Genomic DNA, 24,735 nt, shown 5'->3' on the forward strand with positions numbered 1-24,735 from the left:
TTAAAACCATGGACACTTCTAAGGAAGTGTTAGTTAAAGATTACCAGAAAAGATACTAAAATACACTAGCCCTCAGATGTATGTTTTCAGGATTGTAGCACCCTCTGTAACTGTGGTTGCATATGCACTGCAATTGGAAAAAAGGTCTTTAATTTCCTTAAAGTTAAAAAAATTAAAAAGCTTTTTAATTTAGTGGAAACATTTTTAACATAGCCAACATCAAAACATTAGAATGAACATTTAAACACTAACCAGACATACTGTATTAAGATTTTCTAAAGGAGAAGACAAACAATATGTTTAATTTTAGCAGTTCTTTAATGGTGTCAAACAGGAGACCATCTATTCTTGCATCTTTTCAATTGTTTCTTCCTTGTATTTACCCTTCTCCTTGCCAACCTGGCGAGATTTTGCTTTACGCTCCAAGATCTTTTTGCGATCTTTGTCCAGTTTTAGCCTAGTGATCACCACCTAGAGAAAGGACAAAGAATTTAAGTCTTTGGTATTATTGTGCAACAACCTGAAACAACTGTGACAACATAAAATTACCTACAAAGATCACCCTCTGACACAGACTGCTGAAACATCCAAGTTTCATTTCCACAGACTATCTAATTTGATTCTAGTACAGCTGAGGTGTTGAACTGCCTACACATTTCACAGCACTGAGCTATACAAATTTCTACAGGTATATGCAGGACCGGAACATACAGACAGATGCCTATATTCACTGCAACAACATTTGGACAAACTGAAGATCAGCCAATTTGCCATCCAACTATTTAATAAAATAATCACTTTGAAGTAAATAATCTCTTTGCCATTATACTAGGCACTGCTCAAACATGAAGTACACTACTTGCATCTAAAACATAGCATATAAATTAGTCTTGTCCCCACCACAATAAACCCAAGTTATTACTTGACCACTGTTCTAATTTTTCCATGTTTTAAACAGAAAACTGCAACCATCGTGCCGACCCATATAAACACATTTTCAAGAACACACCTGCTACTGAACAGTTATAAAGTGGCCAGACAATTATTAAGTATTACTGACATGGGCACATAAATGATAATTTGCCTAAACCAGTTGCTTCCAAAGCCTTAAAGCTATTTCCTAACAAGGCAGCAGCAAACCAAAGCTCCAATCTTCAGCTTTCTGGCCTCTTCATGCTCCCACAACTGGCAAAGAAATAAGTACTTTAGTATTACTGTAAGTAGTACTTTTAAATACAACTGACATCAAATCCTAGAAAATCCATATAGGCTGCAGTAGGGCTACACAATTCTGGTCAGCTACATTTTGCTCTTGCTGGCTTTCAGAACACAGGAAATCACAATTAATTCCCACTTCTTTACCTAAGACAGGTAGAAACTGTTCACTTATCCCACTGCAAACTACATTTTTATATATAAATGTACATAAAAATATACACACAAACTATACATTCCGTGTGTGTGTGCACATGTGTTAATAATGAGAATCTTCCTTCAAAGCCTTCTCAAAGTCTACCTTCCAACCAGGAAGAACTTTCTCAGAAATGAAGAACCAGAATAAATCTCAATTTCTTCCAGTGCTATTTAGCAGGCAAGTCCTACCTGATCTTCTGTGCACTAGTTCTATCACAATGTCACCTTGCACTTCAAATGTTATTACTGGACACAAACCATTATGTTGTTTTGGAATAATTTTGCTCTCCCTCTACAGTACATACCAACTGTTTATATGAGAAAACCTGCTAAAACTTGATTTCTTCCACCAGTACTTCATTATACAAGCCTATCTGACATGGCTGAAGCAGACTGATTTCATCTGCTTTAAACTTGTTTTTTGGCAAGTTATTCTGTTTACTCTGCAGTATTTTCCTATTATGATCCAAACGCACGCTGTCTAGTCATCACTACACATTGTAAAACACTTCAGGCTAAAACCAGATTCATTCAAAATTTTATAATCCACAATAACAAATCATGCGCCTGAGCATCTATTCAACCATTCCAAACACCTCCTTAATCTGCATAAATGCCATGTAGCAAGGACATAGGATTATTTTGAACGCTCTGTTCCTAAAACAACAACAATAAAAGAAGATAAGATATCTGTAATTTAGAAATATCAAGCTCTCCCCAAAAAGATTTTAGCAAGGCCCTAAAGGTCAGTCTCTAGAAGTTTCTCCGTTAAACAATTCTCAAAAGTATCTGAGGTCTGGTTTCAACTGTCACTGCTTTGCTATCATGACACCGTAACGCTTGTTTATTAACATTCCCAACAATGCAATAGTATCTCAACCCATTACTCCATGTACAGTAACAAGGCTCAACAAGTAGCAGCATCTTTTTTTTTCTGAACAACTAGGTCCCTTTATGCATTTTAGGCCTCATTTTATACAGAGTACCTTGCTGGGATGGATTCCCACGTGGACAGTTGTGCCATTAGCCTTCTCACGCTGAACACGTTCAATATAGATGACATACTTTTTTCTATACACCTGGACCACCTTGCCGATCTGCTGTCCCTTGTAATGTCCCCGGACAACCTAAAAAAAAAGAGCAGAAAACGTACAGTTTCCCACATGACACTAATACTCCTTAAGTCAGTCACAGATCTTAAGAAACACTACAATCATCCCAACAGGAAACCAGACCCTACACAGGCTGAAATCCCAACTCCATTCTTTGTACATATATGCTACAAAAACCTTCAACTACTGGACAATTTCATTAATCACTAAAATAGAAAATACAATGGAAGGGAACTGCACTTTCCCCTCATTTTGCCTGCAAAATTTTTTCAATCCAAAGGAAAATGGTCAACCTTAACAATCTTGCATCCTAGTATATCATCTGTCATCACATTTAAAACAGAAAATACTGCTAAGGTTGAGTTTATTTCTAAGTTGATCTGTTCACAAATCACAGGGAGCAAACACTCTAAGTCTAAAAAAAAAAAAAAAAAGATAATCTTTGGTTTGTGTTGTTCCGCTAAAAGCCTTTAAACCCACCTGATAATCAAAGGATGTAAGCAAAGTACTTCTGTTGCTGACATGTTTTCCTTCCCACACCTGTGATCTCAACAAACATTCAACAGGCCAACTTTATGATTACATTAACTTGTACAATCTTCCTACAAGGCTCCAAGGTAAAGCTCTAGTATCAATCTGAATATGTCTAGCCCTTCTCTTTTGTACAGACTATACATGCAAAAACAAAGAAAAAGTTCAAACGTAATAGCATAACTTAACAGATAACAACGATTACCTGAACTTCGTCATCCTTTCGAATGGGCATTGAGCGGACATTGTATTTCTGCCGCAGCTCCTTGGAGAGCGGGGAGGACATTATTTTCCTTCGAATGTGAGAAGGTGCATTAAAGTGTCGTTTGCGGTTCTTGCTGCGGTCTGAGGTCACAAACGGATTGAACTTCATTTTGGCTACAAAAAGCAAAAAATACGACAGTTTTAGAGATGCTTGTAGCTCATACACACTACTCACCATCCACCCGCACGCAGCATACTATAACATTTTTAAAAAAGCGCATATCCATTTTCTGATCCCACCCCAGCTCATGTCCTCTTACAAATGTATTTCAAGCAAGGTTTAAGCCTCTCCCCCGAGCGGCGCTGACTGCGATTACCCCACGTGCTGCACACACGCAGGTGGAGCTGTTCCTTCTCACCAGAAAGGCCCCCCGGGCCGACCGGTCTTCAGTTCTGCGCTGCTGTAAACCACGGTTCTGTGCAGCAGGCGGACGCGCGGGGCCGCACAGCTCGAACAGCTCCGCGGCCCGCTGCAAACCCGCCGGGGACCAGGCCGCACAGCGGCCCGGCGCCGGCTCACGGCCCCGCCTGCCCCCGCCGCTGCCCCCGCGCTCACCCGCCCCGGGCCCGGCCCGACTCGGCCCCGCTCCGCCCGCGGGCCGAGGGGCCCAGCCCGGCCGCTGGGCCGCGCCCCCGCCGGGCGTCCCCCAGCCTGCGAGCCGACCCCGCCGCGGAGCCCCCCGCCGCGCCCCGGGCCGGATGGCGGCGGATGGCGGCGGCCCCGGCCGCGCCGCCCTTACCCCGCTGCCGCCGCCGCCGCGCCGCCCGCCCGGAAAGAGCGCGCCGGGCGCTTCCGCTGCCCCAAGCGGCCGCCGAGCTCTCGCGAGATTCAGCAGGGGCCGGGACGGGGCTGGGGGGGCGGGGAGCGGCGGCGCCCCCGCGCGGCCGGCGGTGCGCGCTGCAGCGCGGCCGGCGCCCAGCCCGGGCCCGCCCCGCGCCCAGCCCGGGCCGCCCCGCGCCCAGCCCGGCCCCCTCCCCCGCGCCCAGCCCGGGCCGCCCCCGCGCCCAGCCCGGGCCGCCCCCGCGCCCAGCCCGGCCCCCTCCCCCGCGCCCAGCCCGGGCCGCCCCGCGCCCAGCCCGGCCCCCACCCCCGCGCCCAGCCCGGGCCCCCGCCGCGCCCAGCTCGGGCCCCCGCCGCGCCCAGCCCGGGCCCCCCCCGCGCCCAGCCCGGGCCCCCGCCGCGCCCAGCCCGGGCCCCCCCCGCGCCCAGCCCGGGCCCCCCCGCGCCCAGCTCGGGCCGCCCCGCGCCCAGCTCGGGCCCCCCCCCCCGCGCCCAGCCCGGGCCCCCCCCCCGCGCCCAGCCCGGGCCGCCCCGCTCCCAGCCCGGGCCCCCCCCCGCGCCCAGCCCGGGCCCCCCCGCGCCCAGCTCGGGCCCCCCCGCGCCCAGCTCGGCCCCCCCCCCGCGCCCAGCCCGGGCCCCCCCCCCGCGCCCAGCCCGGCCTCTCCCGGAGCGCCGGGCGCCCCGGCCCCCCGCGGCCCCCCGCGGCCGGGCATGTTCCGCGCCCCAGCCTTTCCCTGCACCCCCGTGAAAGCACCTCGGCAGCCCCCACGGCCAGAGAAGGGATCGCATAAAGACAGACCCCCCCCCCCAAAAAAAACCCTCATTAAACCCTTTCTTTTCTTTTGCCTCTTTTGTCTTTATTCCCCCAGCCCCCCCCAGCTCCCGGCCCGGCGCCGCCGCCGCGTCCCGGCCTCCGCCCCCCCCGGCTCCGCGCCCCCCGGCATTTCAGGCAGAGGTGCTGCTAGCCCAGGATTTCGGGATACAGCTTAATTTATTCTCAAGGAATTAATCTGTGCTGGTAGAAACGAACCACACAGTCCTCAGGCGAGGAGGAATATAGGAACTGGAGTGGATTTTGGTACCGAAAACGTAGGCTGCAAAAGTTTCCACACTGTTGAGTTGCAGCTTTCAGCGACTCAGAGAAATCACTTTCCTAATACCTTTAGTCTTCTTTTAAGTGGAGTAAGGAGCCTCCTGCAGCATCCTGTCACTTCTGGAAATCTGAGTTCAAACCTGTAATCGAGGTGAAGTGGAAGCTGGTAGGATCTCCTCCTTCATCAGGCTTTTGTACAGCATACACCAGAATTAGAAAGCAAATACCAAAAGAGGAACTCTTTTTTTAAGGTGATGCAGGTATGTCCACTCAGCTTCACTTTTTAAAAACCATTTAATCTTCATTAATTGCCTCAGAGGCTTATTTAGAAATACTTAATGAAGCAAGGCTAAAAGGAAACAACAGAGAAGGCGACAAAAAAGGGACCATTCTATATACTACACTGTACAGCAAATAAAGTAAAAAAAACAGCAAGTTCCAAGCACAATCCACTCACCTCTAAAAAAAAAAAAAAAAAAAGAGAGAGAGAGAGAGAGAGAGGGAGGGAGGGAGGTTAGGACACTTGGTACTGTACAAAACCAAGCACTGAACATCCAGACATGACTCAATACTGATTAACAAAGAGCCTCGTGTTAAATTTCTACAGAGTGACCTGGCTTACAGTGATTTCATTGTATGATAACGCCTAGGTCATTGAAACAATAATAATAATAAATCCTGTTAGACTGATTTTGCAATGGTAGCGCAACAAGACGCTAATCAAAACACAAGAGAATTTTATTTTTAATTCTAGATCTAAAATGACTAACATATTAACATAAGCTTGCAAATTAAAGCAGTGGTACGGAGATGCGAGAACTCCTTAGTGAACTCCACCGTGAAAACGCAAGACCTGCGCTTTCAACACTGCATAACGTACTACAGGTTCACATACCCCCTCCCCTGCCCCTCTCTCCCTTCCTGCAAGGGCTGTTGAGAAATATCTCGATGACGTATTTCATTTGAAACTTCAAGCAACTATCCTCTAGCAGATACTCATAACAGTCATTTTCAACTCTGTGTATAACACACAAGAAAAGCAACGTTAAATGAGAAATACTCACAAACCCTATAAGCACTATCTACACCGCAGTATTTACTTTTTACAGTGAAGCATTTAGCTGAACACGAGTATTTGATAAATGAAACATATTCACAAATGCATGTCTTCCAACTTTTTTTTTCCTTACCTGGTATCCAAATTCTTGTGCCCCCCTCCCCCCCCCAAAAAAGGCCTTTAGCAATCCACATACTGGCTAGAATATCCCAATGTACTGCTTTCTCTAGAGCTAAAAATTCTAACTCAAACATTTTGAAGCATCCTATGCCACCATTTCCCATTGTATGATGGGGTTTAAGGATAGTCTTAGAAAGGCTCATTTAAACCAGAACACATATAAGTTCTAAACGTTTTACTCTATATGGATTGTCTAGCTTGCTAACCCACAAACACTTCTGTCGAAATACTGATTTGAAAAAGGAAACTGGATGAACATCTATGATCTATGGTTTTCCTTCCATTACGTCTTGAAATTATTTTTATTTGCATTGATGTTTAAAGGTATAACTAAGGTCATTTTGCTTTTGACTCTAGAAAATGTTAAAAAAAAGTGAAAGCTAATGATACATGTATACATGGAGTAGGACTGCTGTAACAGCAATCACCTCACTTTCATGTTTGGAAAGATTAAGAGCAAATTCTTCTGCAAACAAATTATGGAGCATCAGGCTTCACGTGATCCAAGTCAGCCATATCCAAAGGAGAAGCATGCCACAAGCAGACCCAGGAGTTGCCCTCGGTTTGGCAGTGTTCAAAGGCTTAGGCTTGGGTTGGAGAATTAATGCATGGACTGTTTCTTCAGCAGAATTTTGCCATACTTGAGTACCATTTTGTTTCTACATCTAGCAAAAAAATGTGATTTATTAGGCTATTTTAGTGGACACTAGCAGAGAAAGCAAACACACTAAAGTATGCATCTGTTATTTCCAAAAAAAGCCAAACAATTTCACTGATTTAGTTTAGAGAACTGTCCCAGACTGCACTGATGGAGGGGAGGGCAGTGTTTAACTCAGAGAGGGGTTGAAGAGAGGGAGAAGGGCATAAACAACATGCTGGGGGGCAAGAGGCAGGCAGGATCGCAAAACAGCTTTGATGCTGAAGAAATTGTAATAGGGAAGAAACCTTAGAAAACTACTAGTACAATCCACTGTACTGGGGTCAAAGATTTCTCTTGCACAGCTCAGAAGAAGCACGCACTCCTAAGATATTAAAATCAGATCCTTTTAATCCACTAGGTTCACAAGCTCTGAGCAAGGACTCAACAAAATCCAGAGGAAAAACTAGGACATTTTTGCTTTAAGCTTCAGTTGGTAAAAGTGGATTAGAGGAAATCCTTCATCAAGCAAGAGACCTAATCGCAACGGAAAAAACCCCAGGCTCCCACCGGCAAGAAGCTGCCATCTAGCGGGTAATGCTTGTGGACCACGGACGCACACACCGAAATGAAGACAAGCGCATCATTTTCAAGTTGATTTTTGTAAATGGAAAAATGTATAAAATCTATCCATACATTAACAGATACAGGAAGTTACACAATCCAGTTTACACCTAAAGTAATAGCAATCAGTCCATAATAAGAACAGGGAAAAATTTCAACGCTGTAATTTGTCAGACGTTGCTGTAGGGCAGAGAATGGACAAAGGCCTTTTTTTTTTTGGCCTTTTTTTTTTTATCGTGTGTGTGTGTGTGTGTGTGTTTGTGTGTGTGTCTGCATGTGTTAGAGTGTGTAAGTAAAACTGGCCACTTTCCCTGCTTTGAAAGCAATGAGACAATTTCAACAGACACGTAGGAGGAATACTTCTGAAATGCATCCGACTCTAGCATTAACACTGAATATTTAAAGATTCATTTCATTACAACATAATGTTTCGATGCTTTTGCCTCCAGAACAGGGCTAGGGACAGTAGGCATTATCCAAGAGAAATCTTACACCTGTCTTAGAATTTCTAGCATTAGGAGAGCTAAGGAATTTTATTTTATGATTTTCATTCATCCTGGAACACTTAATTTGTGCATCCTCAGTTCAGACATTTACAAAGCATGCAGAAACTGTTCCTACTCAGGGAACATTCAGGAGGCTATGGAAAACGTGCTGGTAGGTCTTGGTCTAAGTTTCAGTGAACTTCTGTCTGCCACCACAGCCATACCTGGCAGTAGTTTTTTCTTCTACCTCCATTTACTAGAAACCTCAGAAAACAAGGTTTGAATGAATAAGCACGGAGGTTTAGGTACCATTTTAAGTTAAAAAGAAAGAAAGGAAAAAAAAAGGAAATAAAACCAAAAAGAGCCACTAGCAGGGGCCAGCTTGTGGGAATGCCTGCCCTGCTACTGGTGTACCTGTGGATGAACAGTGCCAATCTAGGGCTCAGAAATGAGGCCTGACTGAATATTAAAGGAAAAGGTGGGCACCTTACACCCTGAAAAGACAGACTTCCTGTGTTTTACAGGTGTACTCATTATACGCACACAAAGCAAGACAGCAAGCTGTGCTCATCCACCCCGAAGACTGCAGCATTTTTCTGAACACATAGAATGGACAACCCCTTTTCAAAATAACAGCAATAATAATAATACTATTATTAATAATAAAAAAAACGGAAGTGAAGATTCCAGACTGCTGGGTGGTCCATGTTTAAAAAAGGAGGAGAAAGAATAAAAGCTAACATTGTAAAGACTACTATTCCCCTTCAAAGCAAAGGCCACATAAAACTGTGTTGCTCAGTTTGGTTTTTACTTCATGCCACCTGTAAACACAAGACTGGATATTCAGTTTTCGGGAAGAAATGAAGCCACTTCTACATCCAGAGTAAAAGAAAGGCCCTCCTCTACCTGGACTACACATTATCCAGGAAAAGGTAGCTGGGGGAAGGCCTCCTCTTCTCATTTGCTCACTTCATTAGAAAGGTCGTATGTGAACTAAAGAGCTTTCAATAAAAGCACAACACATTTTTTGATGTTATTTCTGCCCTCTGTCTCTCAAGTCTGCTATGGGGACTAACATTTTCCATTCATCACCAACAGATACATCACCTTTTTGGCACCATGGATGGAATTTCTTCCTACTGTATAATTTTGCCTTATACAAAAGTCGATTGTCTACTTATGCAATTCCAAGAGAATTCCAAAAAGTGCCACAAGACAACTTAACTCTTCAAAATCTTCTAGCTAGTTTGTACAACACTGCCATAGGAATCTCCCAGAAAACAGACCATTAACCTTATTTAGATCCGACAGTGTATTTCATGTAAGCCATTTCAACCTCCCTTTCTGTGGGAGAGAATTGAAATCCAAGCCTTGATTCCATCGATTTTTGACTCTCAGAACTTTGAAATGCATGGAGATGTCTCTGATTTCTTGAAAAGGTCTTCACTGAACAGCCTGATTAGCAAAAAATTTACTGATTCAATCAAATAGAAAAGAAAAAAAAACAGGTAGTGGTAGATTTCTCAATCTTTGCTCCTGTCCTTGGAGACTAGGGTAAAGTTTTGCTGCTACTGCATTTTTCCCAACTGGATCTTCTTCCAGGCTTCTGACGCCGTAAAAATGCAGGAGTCAAGGATCCCAGCTACAGTAAATGTTCCTCCAATGATGGCACATATCTGAAATTTACAGAAAGCGGAAAAAAAAATGTCACTGATGAGACAGACTGTTACACAGCTTGAAACCAAGAGGAAAGATGAGGCCTACTGCTAGGATGTCTTCTGGAAGCAGAGTAAGAATTGAGTAACGGTACTGGGGAGGTAATCACACGACAACCACATTTAGGAAAACTATTCCCTGTACAGCAGGGCACCTTAGTGCTATCCTGAACCCATTCCTTCTCCTTTCACCTTAGGATGGTATCACTAAGCTACTCTCCAAGCTACTCCAAGATGACACTGAATTCACTCTTCTACACTTGCCAGAGGGAACAGGGCTGGTGCCTGGGATGGGAAGGGTTATGGCAGAGCAGATCTTCTGCTACTACACTTGGCAAATTCATTTGCTGTTGGGGGAAGGCAGCCCCTACTAGCTGCAGCCCAGCTTCAACTGAGCAAACAGCGCAGTGTTTTGTTATTTAAGCAACTTCCTCCTCATTTCTCTGTGCGTGTGTGTGTGTGTGGGGGGGAGGCACGGAGAGGAGATGACAGGCTGGATAGAAAACCATACTAGTTTAAGTACTTATTGCAGCAAAGGCTTGTACCCTCAAAAGCTCCGTGGATACAATGCCAAAGAGTGCAAAAGATCTGCCCTATCACTAATCTCAAGAGTCACCAGCACAAACGCCCTTCTTTCAGGGCTAGCTTCCACTGACTAAAGCCTTCTAAAAGCTCCATTTTGCTCAAGTCTTCCTACTACTGTTTTCTGTTATAAATATCATAGCCTTGTAGTCTTTTCTCCATTTCACAAGATACAGCATTTGTAAACAGGCAAAAGACACTTAAAAAGCATGTTGAGGGTAGTGACTAACAGAGAAACAGAGAAGTGCAGCTACCAGTGACACCTACAGCTAAGTCCAACTAACACTTTCCATTACAAGGCCTATGTTCAGCCGCTTACAAAAGAACTGCCAACCTTTAACTGTTTGAGAGCTGAAGTTTTCCATGCATGGAGTTACCCATGTCTTGGGTAAAATTATTTAAACATTAGCAAAAACACATAATCATTTTCTAGAACAAAGTTAGAGAAAAAAAAATCTTAATTAGCAGAACAGCTTACTTTGGTTCTCAAGCACTAGAAAAACACCAAAGTATCCTGACGTGTCAGATCAGAAGTACCTTGGCTTGGATCACCAGAAATTAGGGGGCAACAGTTTTGGACTTCGCATTGCATTTCTTCCAAACCCTTAACTTCGAAACAAGGACAATATCAGGGAAACTGCGGAGGAAAACACATCTGAAGCGTTCAGCGCTATGACAATAGCTGTCTCGGAGGCCCCATGGAAACGTGCAGCTCTGTACTCAGGACTGGGTTAATACAAACCACACGACAGCAACAAGCTGGTAATCACATACTGTACAACGGAGGACACAGGGCTCTGTTGCTGCACCCTGGACACTGAGCAAGGCTGGGCTCATATGGAAAGTATGATCCATGGTCCTGTAACCTAATAATGTTTAGCAGCCAAGTTACAACTACACAGGACCTTGCATTTCCTAACTCCCACATTTTTGACTTCGTAACTGTGATGCTCTTTTAATACAGTGTTTTACATGTTATTCACTGTGTTGGATTAGGTGGCTCTGGAAGTAAAGGACAATAGGTCAGTGAGGTGGGAACAAGACACAGACCTTACCTCCTGCGAAGGGCCTGCTCAGGAAAAAGGGAGATCTTGCTGTGAGCTAGAAGCCATGAGAGGGAGGGGAAATCAAAACCAATAAGCCAGCGTAGCAGAAGATGCAATACAGCTAACGCAGAAGGGAACCAATGCCACACTAGGTCTACTATGCCCCATCTCTTCTCCCAACCAGCATGAAAGAGCAGCACAGGAGTAGCAGTGCCGAGTTCGGTGCAGTGGCAAAAGAACAAACAGCTGATTATTGGTGAGGGAAGGCAGTAAGAAATAAATCACTCATTTACATGCGTGTTTATAAGTGGGATATTTGTGTTCCCTGAGCTCAGTGAAAGGAACAGATGCAACAGAGATAGCAAGGCAAGGTAAACATAGCTGTTGCAGGACAGTTGGCATTTCAGCAGATAAAAGCTTCAGAAACAAGAGCACCTGCCTGAGGCAGAGTTTGTATTTTTAGGGAGCAAATCCAGCTCCTGCCCTCTGTACCCTGCTTCACCCCCTCCGTTGCCACCCTGCTGTCCCTCAGAGCATGACGCAGGGTGACTTTTCAGGGAAAATGACAGCAATGGAACTGGGTTATTTCAGATCACAGCAGCTCAGCTGACAGGAGATTTTACACCACAAACAACAGAAAACCGTCCAACACTAAGATTTTGCATCATATGGTAGGAAAATCTGATTTCAGCGCAGCAGTGCAAGGAGGGGGGAGATAGAAAAACATATATTCATCTGCACAGCTCTGTACTGCTGAGTGCTTGTGACTCACACACACCTGGCATTCGCTTGGAGCCTGCCTCCCCGCACGCACACGGCGCTCTGTCTTGTGGCGACAAAAAAGGCAGCACTGGGGCTGGTCTCCGGGTCAGCACAGAAGCTGCACCGTGACATTTCCGTATCATCACGGTTCTAACGGGCGTGGAGCGTTGTTCCCTAGCAGCACTGGAGGAAATCAGGCATCATGCACTTACTCGTGTTTTATTGAGTTCTACATTGAGAATCATCTGGAATTGGCCATGAGACATTACAGTTTGATTCGGGCCTAACCATTAAAAGAAGAAAAAAAAGTAGTCTAGAAGAGTAAGAATCACAACAGTGAGAGATCATGTAATGGTGGGGGGCATATGAGGCTTTTTAATAGGATGAGATTATAGTGGCTGGGATGCCGGCTGAAGTGTCATGGAAAAAGGAACAGGATATGTAAGAGGACACAAGGCTACAAGAAAGATGGCAGAAAGGCAAGAGTCACATACGTGACTGCAGATCTCTGAGATGTCCTTGCGGTCAGATTTTAAGGACAGAGGGGACCACTAGGACCATCAGGTCACAACTGCTGGTAGTATAAGCTGCAGATTTCCACTCAGTGACGCCTGGCTGAGCTGCAGTGTGTCTCATAGAAGAGCACTCTGTCCTGATTTAGAAACTCCAGGAGACTGAACGTTGACCTCCTCTGCTGGTAACAGGTCCCATGGCTGAAATAATTCTCTCTTCAAGCACTTTTTATTTTTTTTATATATTATTTCTAGTTAATGCTTCTATTCTTTTCTTTGGACTTTGAATGTTTCAGCAGAACTTTGGCATGTATTTTGCCTATTCTCCCCTTATACCCCTAGAATAACCTCAGAATAAACCTTTTCTTTCAGTTTGGCTACTGAAAGGAAATCATAACTTTTCAGTGACGAAACTTTCCCGTGTGCTCCAAAATCTTGACCGTGAGACCATGAATATCTTGTCCTTACTGGGAGAGGTCTTGACTACAAGCAGTATGGGTTAACAGACAAGAACTACTGTGTTTAACACCGTGCCAAGTCTCTGTGGTTAACCCCAGGATCCATGGTAAATTCACAGTGTGGTGACAGTGGTAGCACTGATTTGCAGCGATACAAAATCTTATTTAGGACTGTATTTTTTGAAGTGTGACAGGTAAAGTAAAATGTATCCTAAACCAATGCCTTTTGTCCTGTATAGGAAGCTTCTCTAGTGTGGTACAGAAAACAAGGATAATTTTTCATATCACAAAAACCCAAGGAGCAGACATGAGTTTAAGCATGGGAACACACAGTGCAGCAGTTCAGATGGCAGTGGAAGGCCATGCAAGAGCGCTACGTCTGCCACTCTCAGCAGTGCTGAAATTTTGGAGAGCAAACTCAATAGTGACAAAGAGCATCAGATAATCTTTCCAGCAGCAGAATTAGATTCCTTTGGCTCTCTGCTGAGCAGCCAAGTACCACTCTCCCACCTGATCTCTCCATATGGGATCGTCCCTCCTGAAGGGTACCCTTCCACGCTATTCTTTGACAGAGACACTACTTCTGCCGACAGACAGCCCCGCTCAGCCCTACCCTGGGTTACATCTCTAACCTTGCTCAAGTCTTTCAAACCCACAGGATCTTCCCCCCACCCCTCACGAGCCTCTGTGGACACATGCAAATACCACAACATTTTACCGACAGCCACACGGCATCCTGGTAAACAAGCTGCTCAATAGAAGGACTGGCAGGTGGTCCCCCGACTTGTGGTTTTTAAATTAAGCAGCTGCTCTTCAAAAAAGCTGCTGCATTTCCAAGGCCAGCTCCGTTCACTGCAGCTGCCCCACGCAGATAATCTCAGGCTAGAGCAAAAAGCTGCAGCCTCAGCACAGCAGTGATGATCACTCACTGGTCTCCAGAGCAACAGTGATGCAAAAGGCCAAGCTGGAGATACAGGAGGGGGCCAGAGCAGCAAAAAGGACAACAGAGCAGATCATGTCATCAAAACAGGGCAAGAAAACCTAGGGCATAAAGTATTTCAATCCTCAGCAGCTCTGCTCCCCTCCAACCTTTTCAATGCTACCTTGAAAGCTGTAAAGATTAAAGTGTGGCACATGCACAGACAAGGCTGCCCTGTTGTAAAATATTCTCAGCCTAAATAAATGCAATATGAACAGGTCACCTACATGAGGGCCAGAGGGTTCACGCTGACAATGACAGTACAGTATCTACAACAGGACCTGCCTCTCAGTCAGCCATAACTGGGAAAGGTCTGACAAACCTGTTTGAAGTACTGCATAAGATATTGTTGTCATCTGCACATCTCCATAGGAAGAACGTTAAATTGAAATGGCCCCAGATGAGTTGATTAAGCACAGAGCCATTTATAAGACTAAAGAAAACAGACAAAAAAAAAAAAATCAGTTCTAAAACTCTTCTTCAGCCACCTAGCAGCTAGTGTACACCTGGCTACCCTTACAGACAGGACTAGGCAGAGCTGCAATCTCGAATCCAAAAGGTCATTGTGATAGCCTGCGAGGAAAGCCTTCCTATGGGCTCCTTATGCAAACTCTGAAAGCACAGTACCACGTTTGAGAAAGATGCTATTTGTACCATCTTTATACAGCTGTTTATATCCCTACGATGGCATATCAGTAAATGAATGTTAGCAGCAGACATGATAAAGAAGTAATGCCAGCTATCAGTGATTTCTAAACACTCTTTCCAATTAAAAACATCTCTACATCCCCACTGCCAACAAGAAGCTTCAGAAATCTATGAGCATGTATTCTTAGGGAAAGAAGTACAGGCAGCATGATATACCAAACAATAAATTGCTGGTGTTCAACTTTTTTTAAGATCATGCTTTGAAATCAGAGAGACAGGCTAATAAGAGACGAGCTTAAACCATAATACTCAGATTTTTCTTTAAACCCCTTCGTCTTGGTATCTGTGTATTCTAGAGATCTTACACATCTCTGAAATTAAGTGAAAGGGACTTGATGTTAATCAGAAGCTGCAAAGTCAAGATCCTTAAGTGCAGCATAGCCACACCATTTATGTCACTTCCAATTTAAATATTCAAATAGTTTAAAAATCATAATCCAAGGTTTTAATCCAGACAACTTTTCAACTACTCCACATTCTGCCACTCCTCAACAGCACAATAGACTAGACTGTGCTTAAACTTCAAGCCAACTCCCTCAACACATATTTTTTAAAGTTCTAGAAGATCTCGAAATAGCTCTTTAACTTACAAGTAGTTTGGGCTTGATAGATCAAAACACAGCTCATCAGAAAAACACCTGTGCAATTTGATAATGCAGCCTTTCTCCTCTTCTATACAGAAGCAGAAGCTCAGAACTGGCAAAACTATATTAAACCAAACAGCCATACTGAGTTAAACAACTGCCCTGCAAGTGAGATCTCATTATTAGAAAGAGAGTATATTGCAGCATGTTTTATTATATACCACCTCAGTTTTACTTCCAAGTTTCTGACATGTCACAATAGTGCCCACCATTGATGGACAGATTTTTGCATTTCTAGAACAGGATGTTTTTCTTTCTTCTAGTGCCTAACTGCTTAATTAAACTGTCAGAGCATAGGACTTACCAGTTACCTCGCTCAGGTTTCAGTACAAGTGAGGAGACATACTGCTTTACTTTCAGTCCATGATCCCAATGCTCTGAAGCAGAAACTTACTTCTGAGCAAGAAGGGTCCAGAAGAGAAATGAAAGGCAGGCAGAAGAAAGCGGAGTAAGAGGCTTTGAGTAACTCACCGATGTGATAAACCTGTACAACGGTTGTCGTCTCTCTGTGTATTTCACTGTGATGGGGCTCAAATCATAACGGAACCAGATGGCTGGGATAATGCGGCCAGTGTGACTGTAGGCTACATACTCCTAGAAAAGCAGGAGAGTGAAAAAATGGCAGAAAGCGTGAGCAATCTCAATCTAGATAGAATATCTACAATAGCTCTGCTTCTGTGAATCAAGTCCTTACTCCATGGTTCTGTACACAAGACAGTGATTATCATCAGACTGAAAGAAGCAAAGAGCTAGCTCCTGTATGGCTATTTTCCCTCTATCCTCATCAAAGAGAAAAATAGGATCATCACAGTGTGATAATGATATACCTTAGAACAACAATTGATGCTGCTTTCTCTCATCTTCATCCAAAGTTACAAGTGTAAATACATAGACTGTCATTGATTTCTCCATCAGTATGTCCTGTCAGTATGTAAATCACACACTGGGAAATTCATAAAAACAAACAGAATCTTGTTTGCAAGAACCAGAGAATCTCTACTTGTCCATGCACTTGAAATATGAAGTAACATTTCCTGTGTGAGAGGCCCTCTTCACACTGGGACTAGCCATGCAAACACTTTTCACACCTAGTGTGAATCATGTACAGACAAATTTAAACCCAGTTTAAAAATCATGCTGAAGGAAACTGTATACAGAAAAATACTGCAAAAGGTTATTACAAACTGGTTCAGGGGAGACATTTTTTAATTATCTGCAATAATCTCCTTTAATCTATTTCCTTAACAGATACAGCACAATGCATCAGCCACAGAACAGCATCCCAACAAGAGATTCTGCACAATGCCAATATATAACGTATACTAGCAGACTATACCAATGGCTTCTGATTTCTGTTTGCACTAATCAGCATTGCAGTCAAGAACAAAAGTAACAATAAGAAAATTTTTATTTTTAATGAGAAGAAAATGCAGAGGCAGCACTGCTGCCTGCTGCCATGTGCTTCAGTTTTAACAGATCTGACCTCAATTTTTCCCTCCTCTCCCCCTTTTCCCCACCAGCAGTTCTGCTCTAATGAGTCAGTCTTGGCTGGATGCCCCAATTTGCAACCATGTTCACAGAAGTGTCAAAGGCAGTAGCTCCTGCTGTCTATTTTCCAAATTACTTTCAGAACTTGTGTCGCAAGAGACTTACCAGAACAGCAGTTGTGACATTAAACAGAACAAATACATTGTAATCAGAATAGAGAGAGACATGCAAATCATTGGGACACACTGTACAAGCCCAGAAGTCACTAGACAGGAACACTAATCTGAGAAATAGTCCATGAGAGCGCATGCTTGATTTTCAATTACGGCAAAATAGCAGGTATTACATACTATAAAATAGCTTAGTAACTGAAATCAACACTTGTAAAATGTTAAAATTTCAAAAAACAGTATCTTTTCCTGCTAATCCAGAGAGTGTTATCTCCATTATTTCTATTTATTTTGCTAGCTCAGTTTAGTACTGGTTAATTCCTGAGTTAAACAAAAAACAAAAAACAGTGAGAATTGGGGGGAAGAAAAAAAAGCCCCAGAAATTCTACTTGCTCTTCTGACACACATTTAAAATCGTGAAACAAGAGAGTGAGATCTACTTGTTATAAAATCTTGAAGAACATGAAAAATCACAAACCATTGTTCTCCCCAGTCAGCTCAACCAGCTTCTCAATTTTATAAGCTAACTTCAGTGTGACATATTTTGATAACTTACTTTTTTCTTCTTACATAGCCATCGCACTTAAGACTGTTCTATTAATAAAACCATGAGATTGCTGTTTTGTACATTCAGTTGGATTCCAATTTCCATCCAAATGCACCTTGACACAAATCACAAGAGCTTCTGCAGCACCTGAAAATCTTCTGTACAATTTAGAGAGACCTAATTTAGAGAGATCAATTAAACTGACATACAAGAAAGTCAGGAGTAAAAATACCATTCTCTAGAAGAAAAATACCACCACCATTGGCTCTGAAAGGCCCTCACAACCCTAACCCTAACCCTAGTGAAGGCAGCACCAGGAGCAGCAGGAAGGGCTCTGACGGGCTTCAGTTCCTCCTCCTCCCAGCAGAGGCTACTGTTCACCTACAAACACACACACACATGGCTGTGGAGCACAGCAGCCAGAATGGTGGAATGGTGACTAAAGATCCTCCATGTATGCACTGGGATGCAATGAGGAGCTTCTCTGAGAACCACCTACTTCTTTACCTTGTTTGCTACAGTATATTGGTACGAGTATCGCTGCTTGCCACTCTTGTCTTCATACACTGTAGGGACTATCTTCAATATGTAATCATGAGATGCAAGAGCTGTGGTCAGAAAAGAAAAGGAAAACGTAAGTTACAATTTAGAGAAAGGAATAGCAGCCTATATGTTTTTGAGCAAATGTCCCAAATCAACTGAAAAAAAGCAAGCTAACTAAAGTACCACCTTTTCCTTCCTTACCTCAGGTTCTGTAATGCAGGGACAATTTTGCATCCTATTTTTATGGCATTTATACAAAACTTTGCAAGGTATTTGGACACCACCATAACCTGTCTATCATTCTAACACTTCTGCAGTACCAGAAGCACACAAGGAGATGACTTTGGGTCATTTCAAATTTTATAACTGCTTGCATCTATAAATGAATAGCCCTATCAATACTACAAAAAGCTGTCCTGTTTAAATCAAGTGCTAGCTGAGGTTAGAGCTGCAGTTCACTGTGCTGCTTTTGACAGAAAAAACTAAAAGCACTGCAGTCTGTGTAGTCCCATCTCCTCTATGCAGTCTGCTTTGTTCCTTTCTCTTCTTTCTCCTTCTCTCACAGATGCTTAACAATTATTTTTTTTCTCCCATGATTAGAACGGTTTGGATATTTGTGTGTTTGCTGCAACAGTTCTAAAGCAGTTCTCTGCAGCACCCAGTGACATTTGACTCTTGGAGGGCAGGGGGGACAAAAAACTATCTGGCATCAGGAACCATCATGAATATTCTATTCCAAGTAATGGACAAGATGGATATCCCTCAGGAACCTGAAGATTTGAAATGAAATAAAACACTCAGCTGAATTGTAGCATGCACTGAAAGTTTCTTTTTGTGCAGCCGGTTGTGTAGAAGTGCAGCAAAAAAGTATATCATTTAAGCCATGGGGTGACAAGCTAAGGTAACAGCGAACTTACCACAAGAGAACAAGGAAAACTCAAGTGGTGCTGACAGTAGCAAATGGAAGTTATAGGAGTAGAACGTGGATAAAAAACTCAGTAATCCTACACCAGCAGGTCATAAAAGAGCTGAAGACAATGTCCAAGTTGCAGAAAAGTTGTAAAGCATATTCTGGACTAACACTTCTCTTCAGTAGTGGAGAGAATGGAAATGTCAGTCAGTGATGCCTGGAACTCTTTGATTAACAGGGAAAATTAAAGACTTCTGGATACACCAGTGTTGCATTGATAGCACTGTTTTCCCTACTGCAGTGAGTAGCTAAAACCTGCAATCACCAAGAATACGTACGATTTGAGCTGAGTTTGTCTGCTCCCTCCAAGGCATTGAATGCTCCATGAATGTTCTGGACCTGGAAAGCAAAAAAGTACATGAACAAGCTATGCTCTGACTTTGTAATCTTGACCTTCACTTCCCTATTTTCTCCTGTAACAAAGAGTTCAGCATGATTCAACCTTTCCAAACACAAAGGCTCAATCCAGCAAAAGAAAACTTGAAATATCTTTCAGTGACCATCAATGCTGGGGTTGGTTCCAAGTGAAAAAATTGATTTCACAATGTTTTACACAATGAAACTCAAAAACCACTCCAAAGCTAAAGGAGTTGCCGTTGAAAGATGCTAGTTAGGAAATATATCACAATGAAATTTCACAAGAGCTCTGAATAGTTTACAGTGAAAATTTATTATCAGGCTCAAAGGGAAATAAATGGAAGCCAGATTCAGGTTAAAACTCAAAGTCCTCCTGCAAAGAGGGCTCATGTCAGAGCTGCCGCATTTCTACAAATCTTTACCTCATTATTCCATTCCTTACACCATGTACACTACACCCTTGAAGAAGGAAAGGACACATGCCAACTCTGCCATTCCTTCATTTTTCTTTACAGCAGGCATGCAAGTATCTGTTTGCCCAGATCAACAGGATTTGATCCCATACCTCACACATACTATTTTCTTCTGGAGTCTAGTGTTCACCAACAGAATAATCAATTTGTGAATCCTACAGACAGGAGAAACTCCACAGCAACAGCTGCAGAATAAGGGTTGCATCATTCATATAACACACAGAAAAGACAAATAACTCAACAACCTAAAAATTCCTGACCTTAAGCCAGACCACAGGGAAGGAGTGTTCTGCTTCAGTGTGTTCTGACTTTCACCTTATTAACAGGACACTGCACAAGTAGCTACTTCCCAGACCCTCTCAACAGCTGATAGCACATAGACGTATTTGTCTGATCCTAACGGCTGTTTCCCCATTCAGAATGCCACAGAGCAGACGACGGTCTCAAGGAAAAAGCAACTGAACCAGTTTCTCAGTTGAGAAAAGAAATTCTAGAGAGACCAAATCACCAGCAAGTTCAACTACCAAGGTGCTGGTAACAAGCACAGAGCAAAAGCAACAGCTGAACTTTCTGCAGTGCCTTTCACACTGGTGGTATCTCAGGGATTTTACAGAATAGGAACAGATAGTCAGAACTATCCACGCAGACTCCACATATTCTTTACTCAGCTGCCATACACACACAGATGAGGACAGTGGAAAAGCTAGTGAAGAAAGAGAAGCCACTGGACTGGGCTATAGTATTATGCTTCATTCTGGATGCAGCTCAGAAGTAAGCCCCTTATCATACACCTGGGCCAGGAATATTAAGATCCACTCAAAATTCACTACTGTAAATATTTAAGTGACTACTCAGCAAACAACTGCTGTATCTGTCCTAGGAGATACTCTTGCTTTTTGCTCCCAAGCATCCAGACTTACCTGGGCAAGTGCAATCTTTTTCAGACTTTGCTTATATGTAAAAACTGTCTGCTCTTTCTCCCTCTCTACCCAATTCAGGGTACAAAGCAGTTGCAAGTTACAGGACTTCCACACAGATAAAACCACCACAGATCTCCACAACTGCCTGTTTCTCTGGCATTTGCAACATGGATGGCATTTATAACTCCCAGCTTGATATTTCACTTTGATTTTCCTTGTGGGCTGTTCTGGTCTCCCATTACAACATTCGCTATCCCAGAACTGCTAATTAATCTTTGCTCTATGAACTGCACAGGTATGTTCCCGAGAGAACACACTTGCACCTTGTTAAGTGTCTGGAGGGACTTCAATAAGAAATATGATTTTGGCCACAGTGACAAAATTACTTTGCAACAGAGAACTCAAGCCAGCTTGTTTAGCCAGATATTCTCAGGACTGTGCTGCAGTACCAAGACCAAATCTAGTGCTTCACTAGTGGTACTCAAATGAAAAGGAAGGTAATCAGAGGTCTAGTAGTGCCAATACTTTATGCTCCTGCTAGATGGACCTCAAAAAGACGCTTGCCAGGGCCTTGAGCAGCCTAGGCTTTAACCTCTATGAAAGCATACAAAAGTATATAACTGAAAAGCCTGCTGAACTGATCAGTCAGAGTCCAAAAGCAGGCTAAAATAAATTCCAACCTTGCATCTATAAAGAAAACACAAGTCTTCTCACAAAGGTTTAAACTAAGATTATTCAACATGAAGGTCTGGGATATTCAATGAGATCACTCAAGAGAATTCTGTAATAAAAAACCACGTAATTTCCTACTTTCTGCATCTGTTTCTTTAGTGTGTAACCTGACACTCAATAACCTGATCAAGCTGAATTTTGGTCCTCTGTGTATTAGGCAAGATCTACAAAAAGTATGCCACTAGTGTGCATGAATGACTGTTGAAGAACTGAAGCTTAAACAGGGTCAGATCAAATTTAAATCTGTTTCACATGGACTGTTTTTTCTGGAGACAACAGCATGTATCTTACATCATCCCAGTAGAGCGAGTAACAACCTACAAAAGAACAGAGTCCCAGCACATGACACAAGTGAATGAGACAAGCTCCTCAACCCATTTATGAAATATGAGCATATATTACATCAAAGCAGGTGAAGCCAAAACAAAAGATTCAAAGGTGTATCAGATAACTTTAAAGCTTTCCAGAACCGCTGGCTCTCTCCACTGCTTGCTGAGTCTCAATAGCACCCGTTTAGTGAATGCATCCTTTTTTAACCTGCGCTGTGAGCTCTTGTTTGACTACTGGATCAGCAGCTATATTCCACTCTTGCCCCACTCTTGTGTGTAGTGATGACTAGTTATTTTGGCCTTTGAAAGTACCAGCAGAACTTGTCTAAATCATGAGTCAACTATGTGTGTACTAGACAGGTTTCTCACCACCAGCGTGGAAGACACCTGCTATCAGAAACTTGCTCCTTTGCCCTGAACTGCCCAGGCTTCTCATCTCATACATGCCAATTTGCAATTCAGCTTCGTTACTCAAAGACTCTATGATAAAACACTGGGAATACTACCCTACAGCACTAATTTTCCAGGCAAACTACAGAACTCCCTATTAGCACTTACCTAATATTTTTCATAATCTCAGTGTGCTTTACAGACAATAAGCCCAGCTTATTTATATGCTAATATTTCAGTGTTCCCACACAAGATATTTCCTAAAAGAAGCTGGGAGCAGAGTCAGAAGACTACAAAGCAGCACTTAGACTTGTTAGCATGAGAAAAGGTTTTGGGGAGTAGGTGTACAAGAAGCAGACTAATGAGATGTCTGCACTGGGAAACAAAGATTACAAAGAGACAATGGGTAAGCAATGTTTAGGGTGAGTCGTAAATTGGGTGTGCACATATGTAACTCCCACCTATGAAGCCAGTTCCTTGGAAGTAGGCTAAAGAAATGCTGTAATCTGTCCTTATTGAGAAATCAGAAATTATTACATAACTTGCAACAGCAGGTGTAACTCTATCCACAATGCAAGTGCACATGTTCAACTTCTTCCCAGCAGGGAACTGGCAGTTCTCAGCCTAACCTGTGTCTCACAGAACAATTTGGCTAATAGATATCTGCTTTAGAAGTATGGTGAAGTGAACTATAAAGAACTTGACTGGTGTCATGGTAAAGACAGTAGAGAACACATCTTCCCTCAGTATAATTACTGCTCCTCAGCAAACACGCTCATTAAGATATATTTGCAAAATTAATATTAAAAGCAGTTCTGTATAGTATTTTACAAGTCCATGGATCCTCACTTCTATTCCCAGCATGAACATAGACACTTAGTTTTCCAAAAGCACTTTCCATTTCAGACGAAAATAGCAAAGTTAGTCTATGACTGAACACTGTTCCTTCCTGATGTGGTGGCATGTGAAGAGACTGAGCATACAACACACAAATGCAAAGGATGGATTTGCTTATTTAGGTAGTTCTTTCCCACGCTGTACATGGAACTTCCATAAAACTGATCAGAGAGTCTAGTACTGAAGTTGCTCTGGTTGCATTCGGTCCCCTACAAACAGGGAGTTTCCAGGGAAAATAACTCACCTGCAACTTGTCCCCAAAGGAGAGCTTGTGGATGATGTGAGTCATGTCAGGATTCTGAGGCTGCGCAGTGGCACTGTGTGTTGACACATGAAAGTTACCAGGGACCTAAAATTAGTCAAGACAAGGAAGACAGAATTTCACATTTTATCCCTCAAGGCATTGCTAGGCTCTGTGATACGAAGCAGAAATGCCTGGATCCATCCAGTCTGGCATGCTGTATCTATTTAGCAGTGGATAACCTCCGGCACTTCAGTAAAAGGCTCGAAAATATCTTCCTGCACTTGTCCAACATCACTGCACCACACACACTGTGGAGAGTAGTTACATCCCAGCCATCCTCACATTGCTACTGCTGCTGACTACGGGGTGATGAGTGGACCACTCCCAGCCTCAGAGATTCCTAATGCTTAGGGCTATGTCTTTCATCCCCATTAAAATAAGATTCATGCCTCTGGCAGGCAACGGTTGCTTAACGTTCTCCTCCTGCATCTCACACTAGTAAATGGGCCCACTGTTGCAGAACAGTCTAAGAAAGCTATGGATATGTCCTTATTATAGCATTGGTCATGAGCAACCTTACATTTGACAAGACTGTGGGTAAGACTTTTTTTTTTTTTTTTTTAATCTGTAGGCTTCATACAAAAACTAAGCCATATCTTCAGTTTCCAGCCCTGGCAATAACCCTTTCAAGGGTTTCAAGCGCAGGTTTTTTTTTTTCTTTTAGACTGAGAGAAAGACAAAGCCCTGATAAATAAGGATTTCACCTCAGGACTCCAGTTGTCAAGACAGCAAATGAGCACTGATGTCATTTTGAGTCGATCACTCTGGCACGTGCTCACTTTCAGTTCATTAGCCCTAAGCCGTGAAGACTTTCAGCAGATTCAGCTCAAACATGGTTATGGGGGGTGCAAGGAACTCTTCCTAACAGGAAAAGGGCAGGAAATTAAACAGTCTTGATTTGCAAACCCTTCGGCAGCACTGAAAAGCAATCTGACACAGTCTAAGACAACAGTGGGAGGACTGTTATACAACTGGTGCCCACTGTCCTCTCTGCAGAGATGCCTCACCAGCAGAACTGGCACCAGCTGCATG

At 43.3% G+C, this 24,735-nt stretch overlaps 2 protein-coding genes across 4 annotated transcripts in view; both read right to left on the reverse strand.

Annotated features, from left to right (window-relative positions):
- Positions 1-299: 299 nt before the first annotated feature.
- On the reverse strand, positions 300-4,141 carry RPL26L1 (ribosomal protein L26 like 1). Of its 2 annotated transcripts, none has more exons than XM_062587154.1 (4): positions 4,061-4,141; positions 3,262-3,434; positions 2,400-2,540; positions 300-471 (listed from the first exon to the last, which is right to left on the reverse strand). In XM_062587154.1, the coding sequence occupies exons 2-4, from the start codon at positions 3,427-3,429 to the stop codon at positions 343-345; spliced, it is 438 nt and encodes a 145-aa protein (XP_062443138.1). In that variant the 5' UTR covers positions 3,430-3,434; positions 4,061-4,141; the 3' UTR covers positions 300-342. The 2 variants fall into 2 exon arrangements, with proteins under 2 accessions (XP_062443138.1, XP_062443137.1); XM_062587153.1 differs by lacking the exon at positions 4,061-4,141 and adding an exon at positions 3,680-3,780.
- Positions 4,142-5,469: 1,328 nt separating this feature from the next.
- ERGIC1 (endoplasmic reticulum-golgi intermediate compartment 1) overlaps positions 5,470-24,735 on the reverse strand; it is a 63,142-nt gene continuing 43,876 nt past the window's right edge. For both annotated transcript variants that reach the window (XM_062587280.1, XM_062587281.1), the window contains 5 exons: positions 23,644-23,748; positions 19,580-19,640; positions 18,296-18,396; positions 16,055-16,177; positions 5,470-9,853 (listed from right to left, as the gene is read on the reverse strand). In XM_062587280.1, the coding sequence (XP_062443264.1) occupies positions 9,746-9,853; positions 16,055-16,177; positions 18,296-18,396; positions 19,580-19,640; positions 23,644-23,748 (498 nt within the window). In that variant the 3' untranslated portion in view covers positions 5,470-9,745. The remainder of the gene's footprint in view (positions 9,854-16,054; positions 16,178-18,295; positions 18,397-19,579; positions 19,641-23,643; positions 23,749-24,735) is intronic.

The sequence above is a fragment of the Rhea pennata genome, chromosome 14 (assembly GCF_028389875.1).
Source record: "Rhea pennata isolate bPtePen1 chromosome 14, bPtePen1.pri, whole genome shotgun sequence".
NCBI classification, from domain to species: domain Eukaryota; kingdom Metazoa; phylum Chordata; class Aves; order Rheiformes; family Rheidae; genus Rhea; species Rhea pennata.